This window comes from Silene latifolia, chromosome 6 (genome assembly GCF_048544455.1).
Source record: "Silene latifolia isolate original U9 population chromosome 6, ASM4854445v1, whole genome shotgun sequence".
Taxonomy (NCBI): Eukaryota; Viridiplantae; Streptophyta; class Magnoliopsida; order Caryophyllales; family Caryophyllaceae; genus Silene; species Silene latifolia.
Genome location: NC_133531.1, coordinates 134,945,044 through 134,955,635, shown reverse-complemented (window position 1 = coordinate 134,955,635; position 10,592 = coordinate 134,945,044). Strand labels below are relative to the sequence as shown.

The 10,592-nt window shown below is 44.1% G+C and overlaps 1 protein-coding gene across 1 annotated transcript; it reads left to right on the top strand.

Moving 5' to 3' along the window:
- The first annotated feature begins 5,741 nt into the window (after positions 1-5,741).
- LOC141588743 (uncharacterized) lies at positions 5,742-9,830 on the top strand. The gene has a single exon (XM_074410170.1). The coding sequence runs from the start codon at positions 5,742-5,744 to the stop codon at positions 9,828-9,830; it is 4,089 nt and encodes a 1,362-aa protein (XP_074266271.1).
- Positions 9,831-10,592: the final 762 nt, after the last annotated feature.

Below are 10,592 nucleotides of genomic sequence, written 5' to 3'. Positions count from 1 at the left end.
CCTAACCATGTCAAGTAAGGTACGATTCCTTCTCTCCGCAACACCATTTTGTTGTGGAGTATGAGGGATCGTAAGTTGTCTACGTATACCCTTTTCCTCACAAAACCCTTTGAACATATCAGAAAGGTATTCACGACCACGATCGGTTCGAAGAGTCTTTACTTTTCGATCCAATTGATTTTCAACTTCCGCTACAAAACGCTTGAACGTATCAAGTGCTTCATAACGACGAGACAACAAATACACAAAACCAAAACGTGTATAGTCATCAATAAAAGTGAGGAAATATATAGCACCATGACGAGCCCTTATATTTAAAGGCCCACAAATGTCAGAATGGATTAGCTCTAAAGGACATAGAGCTCTTGAAGCCTTACCAAAAGGATTCTTGCTTGCTTTACCAGCTAGACAAGGCTCACATATGGGCAACTTAACCCTAGTAAGCCGATCCAAAAGACCATCTTTAGCTAGTCTGTTCATTCTTTCCTGGCCAATATGACCAAGTCTAGCATGCCACTTAACAGATTCTGAATCAACATCAAAATGAGAAACAAAAGCATAAGATGAATTATCGTAAATATCATCCAAGTCTAGTACAAAGAAACCATTTTTCAAAATACCATGGCCAAACACATCGCCATGATACAGAATTTCCAAACTCATCTTTAAAATTGAAAACAAATCCTAATTTCAATAAACTAATTACTGAAACTAAGCAACATCGCACCCCAGGTGCGTAGAGGGCATCGTGTAGAAGCATCGTATTGCCTCCACGAAGCTTTATTTGATAGGTACCAGTTCCAAGGACATCTTCCTCACTACCGTTCCCAAGCATGACGGTTTGTGAACCCACCGGAAAACGATGATAGTCCATAAAACCATCACGGTCACGAACTATGTGCTTGCTCGCCTCCGTATCTACAATCCAATTAGGAAGAGAATTAGCAACTAATGCATGGGAACATACAAGTAAATCATGATCATTAGAGAAGATAGGTACCTTCTTTGGCTCGGGACACTCACGAGCAAAGTGACCTCTCTTCTCACAATTGAAGCACTTCACACGCGCTAAATTGACCTCTTTAGGCTCTTTTGCCTTTTGTTGCTTTTGGATTCCATCTTGTGGTCCAAGAGGCTTTATAGGGCGTCTCCCTTTCTTGCCCCTCTTACCCTTGTTGTTCTTAAACTTATTATGAACAACAAGTGCAGCAGCAGGAGTAGGTGGTTTGAGCGCCTTTTGACGCTCTACCTCCATTTCCACATGTTTGGCAAGTTCAGTGAAAGTCTTGATATTTTCACTATGAGACATGAGGAGCTTAAAATTCTTCCATTCCTCAGTATCGGAGGGAAGAGAGCGAAGCACATTCACTACTTGCTCCTCATCGGGCACATCTCGCCCAGCAGCTTTCAGATCACGTATCATGGCACTCATGACACGTAAGTGTTCAGTCACATTATGTTTAGGATCAATCGAATAATCCATCCACTTCAGGTTCAAGGCACGGAGCCTCGTTGCCGAAGTTTGACCAAACGAGATCTTAAGCTTGTCCCACATGTCCTTAGCAGTAGGACACATTTCAAACTCACCAATTAAATCATTGTGCATGCAGAACAACATAGTAAAGCGTGCAGAACGATCCTTTTTGAACCACTCATCATGTGCTTTCAAGTTTTCATTATACTTAGCCAAATCCTCAGTTTTCTCAGTTTCTTGAGGCTTAGCCACAGTAGTTGTCAAGGTTTCAAGTACCTCGCGTTCATTAAGAAGATACTGAATCTTCCTACGCCAGATATCATAGTTAGTACCATCTAGCTTTTCAGTCGTGGACAAGTCACCAACCATATTTTTAGCCATCTACAAGTATATATTAACATAATGGACATTAGGCACGCTGGAAAAAATTAAATTATCCCAAGATTTTTATTGTTTATATCACATGTTCGAAAATTTCGCTATGCTCATAATCATCACAAAATGACATAAATAATAAAACTCTATAAACTTAATTTTTCCTCATAAAATTACTACGAAACAAATTCGTATCATTAATAAATTTAAGCTAAACAAATTAGCATATTTAATATCACTTTAGATTTTAATAACATGTAAAACGGATTTACATTATTAAAATAAAGTAGACTTGAAAACATATTTCAATATATAATGCAGTAAACTTGTACACAAAACAAATTCGTATATAGTTTAAAAAAAAAGCAGTACATTAACTTGAGTGACAATATGGTACTCATAATGTGTCGCAGTAAAAGAAAAAACACATGCTAAATTGAAGAAACAGGAGCCCACTAAAGCTTTTGATTTCCTTTCAATTAAAAAAAATACTCCGTACTTATTAGTATTGCAGCATATGTCGGTTGATCTAAAGAAAACAAATAAAATTATCTCTTCTTTTATAAAATAAAAAAATACCCCTTTACTCAAACTCCTTCCCTGTCCTTTTCTTTGAAATGGAATAGATAAAGAACCCATCTTTATCCATTTCTCTGATTTCATACCAAATAAAAAAAATTGGGTTCATCAGATTCGCTGCCGCCACCACATAGATCGGCGCCGGTCGAGAGTGGAGACATCTGAGGCGACTTACGCGCTCAATGCGTCAAAACCAGTGCCGGTGCGTGACACACACGCCCCTCTTTTCGTTATCAAATGGTGGTTCGTGACACACACGAAGGCTGATCGCTTAAGGATATATGCGATAATCTCGAGACCGAAGGCGGAATACGGGTAAGAGTCCAATTTACGAAATAGAGTCAACAACAAAGCGGGGCTGTAATTATTATTGTAAATTCAACATATGAATTAAACTGGTATGTAAACATTATTATGAATTCAACATATGAGTCATTAGTTTACAAAAAAATTTGATCAGAGGCTGTCGTATAACATGATAATAAAAAATGATTTTTTTTTTATTTTAATCATGTTATTTCGGGACAGAAGCCGTAACACGATCGGCTCTGATACCACTGTTAGAATATGCGTACCTTAATAGCGGAATGGTACGAAGATCGACGTGCCGAATTCTGTCCACGAAAACTCGATACCGATGGCTACTAGAGTCACCCGAGGTTGTTCACACCCCAAATCCCAAAAGCTCAAATGATGGTGGCTTTGTTATGATTGTACTACTGTTTTGTGTTATTGTTGGATGGATGGATTATGCTTAGATAATCCATTATTTATACTCTCACAATATGTGAGTTACAACAAGGAGATTTATGGAGATTTATGAGAATTGAAACATATTCAATTGCTCAATTGTTTCAGTCAAAATCTCAGTCATAACAGAGGTTATATGACTATTCAGAATTTGTAACATTTACCATATTGATGGCCGTTCAAAATTCAATAGTGGTTATATATCAACAGATTACATTTCTTTGGGTTCGTTTACCGGTGTTGAATAATAGTTAAAAGCTCAGGGTTTGTGAAAGGGATTTGGATTAAAATATGAATTAGGGTTGGGCTGAATGCGTTTATACCGTGGTTACATTAAATGGATAATAGTATGTAATTTCAAACCAAAAATGTAGTGAGAGAGAGAGAGAGTCCCACAAAGTAAAACCCACAAAATAATCCACTAAACTTTCTCAGATGGCACAAAAAACTTCAACCCACCGACCACCTGAACCACCACCCCATCAGCCACCTCCCTCCCGCGGCCACATCCCTAGCACAACAACCACAATGAGTCAGCTTGCGCACAACAGTAACTCCCTTACCCATCCACCCACCCCGCCTCCACCAACCTCCTTCACCCCAAAAACCGCCTCCCATCTCACCTCCGCCACCTACCGATCAGCCCTAACCAGCTCGATTCTTGACCCAGAAAATTCCGACCAACATAATAATGCCACCCCCTCTCCTAACACCATCCCCCCTCCATTTTCCCCATTCTCGGCTGAACCGAGAGTCCTCCTCCCTCCGGCAGTCCAAAACTCGATTAAATTAACTTGGGAAAATACTCTAATCATTAAGCTCACCGGTAAATCTATTGAGTCCGCTCACCTTGCGTCCTCCCTTCGCTCCCTCTGGAACTGCCACGATCCGATCCTTTTGATCGGGTTAGGAAGGGGTTTTTACTCCTGTAAAATTAAACAAGCCTCCGATTTACAAAGCATCAAGAACAACGGACCGTGGTTCGTTTTGGGCCACTACCTGCATATCCAAGCATGGTGCCCAAATTTCCAACCATCTACTGCTACCATCAATTTCGTCCCGACTTGGTTGATTCTACCTGAGTTACCGATTGAATATCACCGACCGGACATTCTCCGGGCTATCGGCAACTCTCTCGGCCGGTTTATCAAGAGTGATTCCAACGGCTTAACCAATAATAACGCGAGGTTTGCACGGATTTCTGTCCACCTCGACCAATCAAAACCACCACCGTCCAGTGTTTGGATTGGCTCCTTCCGCCAGAATGTCAAGCTAGCTGATAAACAAGTGTTCTGTTTTAAATGTCAAAGTAAATGCAGTGGGTCGTGTGTGGTCAATGCCCCTACTCCGATGGCACAAAATTCTATGCATAGTCCTGCTGCTCCTTTTGAGACTGGGAAAAGAAACCTGCCACACACTCCTTTTGAGTCTGAAAAAAGTAACGTGCCACACGAGACCCCATCACATGGTCTGAATTGGTCCATTATTCCCTTTAAGGAGAATTGTTTATTCTCCCTTTTTACTCCACTACCTAAATTCCCTCCTTTACTATCTCCCCTGTCCCCTTCTCCTGACCCCATCCTTCTGACTAAAATAACTCCCTTCCCCTGCCATCTCTCTCTAGTCAAACTTCAGATTCTTTTCGAACCCCTATCCCATAACCTGTATCAACCACTTTTCCCTTTACCCACTTTCAACATAAAAACTCTAATCCCCCTCATTCAAAAAGCAAACAAAAAGAAAAATAACTCCCCCCAAAAACAGACCACCACGCATGACTTCAACAAAATTCATTCTCCTCCGGTGCCTGTTCCCCTCCTCTTACCGCCCACCCCAACTCCTCTTCCACCCAGACCACAACGACCAGCCTTTTCCCACTCCCCTGACCGTTCTCCTCCTCCACCCAGAGGCTCCCCTAAAGGCCTCCTCCCAACCCCCACCACTCACCAATCCGGAAGTCCCAATCAACCAAACAATCTTCATCCTCGAACCTCACCTCGTCTCCCTCCAAGCACACGCCCCAATGATACGAATCATCCTCGCCAACCCTTATTCCCCCCCTCTCCTTTGCCTAAACCTGTCCCTGCTAACCACCCGGCTCCCCTCCCGATTCATAGCACCAGCTCACCTCCCCGATCTCGCGGACCTCACAATACTGCCGCCTATCCTCCGCTGCCTCCTTCTGTGGTACGTTCAATTCTTGGGTCACCCGCCTCTTGCTCCAGTCGTCCCACCATCTCTGGAGTTTCTAGTGGATCCCACTCCCATTTTGCCTCGATTGAGGACGGTCTTGTTGTTGACCTCAGTGGAGAGGCAGTTTGTGGTAACCAGCCACTCCAACACAGTTCAAGTATTCAGGACCTCGGTCCCTCTGAAAAACCTGACCATCTGGCTCAGCTGGGCCGCCCTGGACTGGGACCAACGAGAATCACTTCTCTCCTTAATAGGCTCGGAAGCCGCCGTACCCAACCCCCATCTGAACAAAAACCTCGGCGTAGTGGAGGACGAAAAAAGTCCAACCCGTCTGAATGAGTCTTCGTTTCCCAGCTCCCTCCCTGACAATATGAATATCTTATTTTGGAATTGTCGTGGCATTGCCAGACCGTCATTTACTACCCACCTCTCGTACCTCATTAATGCCCACAAACCTCACATTGTTATCCTGTCTGAAACCCGCACCAATTCCCCCAATTCGGTGACCATTGTGCGCAAGCTTCCCTTTGACTCGTGGGAAATTTTGGATCCTGTCGGCTTTACTGGTGGGATTATCATTCTTTGGAATGCTAGGGATGTCGCCATTTCTCTTGTGGACAAAGGTTCTCAGATGATCAACGTGGTGGCTCAGGTATCCCATGACAACTTTATCTTTCTTTTAACTGCCGTTTACGCTAGCCCTAAATTCAAACATCGTGTTAACCTGTGGACTGCCCTGAATACCCTTTCCCAGAACCTCTCCCACCCCTGGGTTTGCATTGGCGACTTTAATGAGATCACTGACCCGTGTGAAAAATTTGGTGGTAATGGTATTAAGTGGAACCGAGTCAATTTATATAAAACATCCATGGATTCTTGCAACCTCTTTGACCTTGGATTTTCCGGCCCTAAGTTCACCTGGACTAACAAAAGAAGACAAAACCCTATCCTTGAGAGACTTGATCGTGTGTGGGTTAACCAGACCTGGCTTGACCATTTCCCCAACTCCCACAATGTCCACCTCACCCGTCTTTCCTCTGATCATTGCCCCATCCTTTTGTGCCCTACCCTCCCTAATCGGGCTCCGATTAGGGCCTTCAAATTTGAGTCTTTTTGGGTGTCCGACCATAGCTTCCTACCCATTGTCGCGTCCTCCTGGTCTTCTTCCTCTGGTGATGTCCCAAACAAACTACATTCTCTTAGTCTTACCCTCTCAACCTGGGCAAGAAATACCTTTGGCAGCATTCAAAGAAATAAGAATATCCTCAATGCCCGAATTCGTGGGGTCCAGCGTGATCTTTGTCACGCCCCAAACTCTGACTACCTTAACCAACTTCATGATTCACTTACCCATGACCTCAATCGGGTCCTCGACTCTGAAAACTCGTACTGGCAAGACAGAGCTCGTATTAACTGGCTCATCGACGGCGATAGAAACACTGCTTTCTTCCAAAAATCGGTGACTCTTCGTCGAAGCTTTAACCGTATCATTTCCTTAGTTGATGAGGTCGGCCATACCATCTCTGGCCATGATGGCCTTGCGGCCCACATCACTGACTTCTTCAACACTCTTTACACCACCGATAAAACTTTCACCAACTGGGTCATCCCCATCACCCCCCCTTCCATCACTGTTCACACTGTTCCGTCTGAGGATGAAATACGCCTCGCCCTCTTCAGCCTTGGATCCAAAAAGGCCCCTGGGCCGGATGGCTTCCATGCTGGCTTTTACAAGAATTGCTGGCATATTGTCAAAGTTGACCTCATTCCCTTCATCCAACGTGTCTTTCTCACTAAATATGTACCTGAGTGCATTAACAAAACGGCCATTTCCCTCATCCCTAAGACCCTCACTCCCCAAACTATTAAGAACTTCCGACCCATTAGCCTCTGCAACACCTCATACAAAATCATCACTAAAATCATTGTTAACCGTCTCAAACCCTTCATGCACAAAATTATCTCCCCCAACCAAGGTAGTTCTATTCCTGGCCGAGGTACCGACACTAATTTCATCATCGCCTCTGAAATCCTCCATTCTATGCACACCTCTAAATGCAAACTTGGTTGGTTTGCCCTCAAACTTGACCTTGAAAAGGCCTTTGACCGTCTTGAATGGGACTTCGTCCGCCTTTGTCTGTCCAATGCTAGGATTGATAATGATACTATCTCCCTTATCATGCGTTGTATCTCCTCCTCCTCTACCCAGGTGGCTCTTAACGGGACCCTTCTCTCGAGCTTCTCCCCCTCCAGAGGCATTAGGCAAGGGGACCCACTCTCCCCCTACCTCTTCATCTTGTGCATGGAAGCACTCTCAACCCTCATTCACCAGTCTTGTGATGACTCTGATTGGTCCCCCTTTCCCCTTGGTAAAGGTGGAGCCTCCTTCTCCCATCTTCTTTTCGCTGATGACATTCTTCTCTTTGGACGGGCATCTGAAAAGAACCTATGCGCCGTTCAAGACACTCTCCACACTTTCTGCTCCTCCTCAGGACAAAAAATTAATTTCTCAAAAAGCAAACTCCTCTTCTCTAAGCACACCTCAACCGTTCACACTAACATGTTTGAAACCGCCCTTGGCATTAAAGCTACTTCTAATTTGGGCACCTACCTGGGATTCCCTCTCAAAGGGACCAAACCCAAAAAAGCTGACCTTCGTGGCATTGTGGAGGCGATCCAATCCAAACTCTCCAACTGGAAAACCAATTTTCTATCTAAAGCTGGGAGGCTTTGTCTCATCAACTCCACTATTAGTACCATTCCCTCTCACTCCATGCAATGCATTCGCCTCCCCTCCTCCATCCTCAGTGATATTGATAAGATTACTAGATCCTTTCTCTGGTCGGGAGCCTCTTCCAAAAAGCTTCACCTCTCGAACTGGGATCTGGTGACCCTCCCTTTGGCCCATGGGGGCCTCGGTGTCAAGGCTGCCCGATCTCTCAACGATGCCTACTCGATGAAACTCAGTTGGAACATTCTTCTGAACAAGAACTCCCTGATTTCCGTCGCTATTCGAAGCAAGTACCCGACCCCTTCTCCCTATTCCTTTCGATTGGGCTCCCACATCTGGAAAAATGTGGGTGTCGGTCTCCCCCTCCTCCAGGACCACACCATTTGGTCCATCGGTGATGGAGCTTCAGTCTGCCTTTGGTCAGACTGTTGGTCCTCCCTTGGCCCCCTCCGTGCGGTTATTCAGGGTCCCCTCACCTCCTCTTCTTCCAATGCTAAACTGCAGTCTCTCATTATTAATGGCGCTTGGATTTTTGACAGCCTTGACTTTGTCCTCCCTGACGACATGTTAAACACTATTCTTGCCATTCCCCTCCCCTCCGCCAGCAAACCTGATCTCCTTACCACTAACCTTGCCCCTAAGGGTAAATTTTCGATTAGTTCTGCCTACTCCTCCCTGCTCAATTTGAGTAACCACCCCCCCACCTTCACTCCTACCCTTGAGTGGCTTTGGGACCTCCCCACTCTTCCAAAAATCAAGTTTTTCCTTTGGCTTGTGTGGTGGGACAAGTTACCACACAAGTTGACTCTCTTCAAAAGAAACATCATTCCCTCCCCGTCTTGCCTCCTGTGCCCCAACCCCTCCCTTAAGGAATCATCTCTCCACCTCCTTCGTGACTGTAGTATTGCTTCCTCCGTTTGGTCCCTCCTCAATGTCGACCATTCTTTCTTTTCTCTCGACCTCCAACCCTGGATCCACGAGAATTGTACCTCTCGTAATTCGTCTTGGGCTACCCTTTTTTCCGTTATCTTGTGGCGCCTTTGGGTTCAAAGATGTGACTCTACTTTCAATGACACCCCTCCCAGACCGTCCCTCCTTTTCCGTGATGCCACGATCAATCTTGCCTTGTCTTGGGCCGCTGCTTCGTCACCCAGTCTACCACCCTCTCCATCCGTGGTTACCTCTGCCTCTTGCTACCCTTGTAGCTGGGCCCTTCCCCCGCTTGGTTGGTTTAAAATCAACGTTGATGCGGCTTTCTCCCTCCCCTCCTCCTTAGCTTGTATTGGGTGTGTGGTCAGGAATGATTTAGGGTCTTGGGTGCGGGGTTGGTCTAGACGTTTTCCTGCCCCTACCCCCTTTGTTAGTGAGGTTTTAGCCATTAGGGAGGGTCTAAGAGCCGGCCTTGCGTCCATGGATAGTTTTATTATTGCCTCGGACTGCCTCATTGCGGTTACTTCTATTTTGAGCGAGGCCCAGCCCTGTGGTCAATTTGCTAATGTTATTCTTGAGTGTAGGGACCTGTTGGAAAGCTCCACCCGGTTGAAGATCGCTTTCGAGAAGAGATCGGCCAATGGTGTTGCAGATGCTCTCGCCAAAGTCGGTTTAGTTGATAGTAGTCCTAGTAATGGTTGTATTAATTGGGACTTCGCCCCACCTTTCGTTCTTCGTTTATGTACTATTTACTTTGTAGCGGCTATTGAGCCCCTCCCTCCCGACCCCCCACCGTGATGTCCCCGAACTCTTTGTACTTTTTTCTTGTGTTTTAATTTAATGTACTACTTTCTTCCAAAAAAAAAAAGTATGTAATTTGATATTAGTTTATGCATTCTTTGATTAGTGTTATGCATTTTGTATATTAGTGAACTTAGTAAAGCATATAAAAGTTGTTGAATTTATATTCTGGTGCTATTCTAATTTTGTCCCATTTCTTAGCGAAACTTGTTTTACTTATCATCTTGATTAAGGCGTTGTTTGGTAAACAGCATATTGGCCAATTTTTAGCATATTCAAGGGTTTTAGCATGTTTGACCAATCAATATGCTAATTTTAGTGTTTGGTAAACAGCATATTGAAACAGCATATCTGGGGTCAATATGCTGATTTACAATATGCTGCTTACCCTAGCATATTGGTTAGCATATTGTAAAATAGGAAAATTTTCTCCATTTTACAAAGAAAAGTAACAATATACTAATCGTAATCGGTCAATTACCAAACACTCAAATTAATTCTGCTAATTATAATATGCTAGTCAAACCTTCTGATAAAATCTGTCATTTATAATCTGCTTTTGCAATCTGCTTATGCTGAAATTAATCCGCTGTTTACCAAACAGGGCCTAAATAAGCGCAATGGAGGTTATTTAGTTTAATGAAGGGAGAATTTACTTTCAATTGCCGTAGATAATAATAGACGTTAAATGAGCAGCTTCGATCACTCAAATTTGTTTAATTTTTAGTTTTGCAGTGTTGTTGTGTCAACTATTTCTGA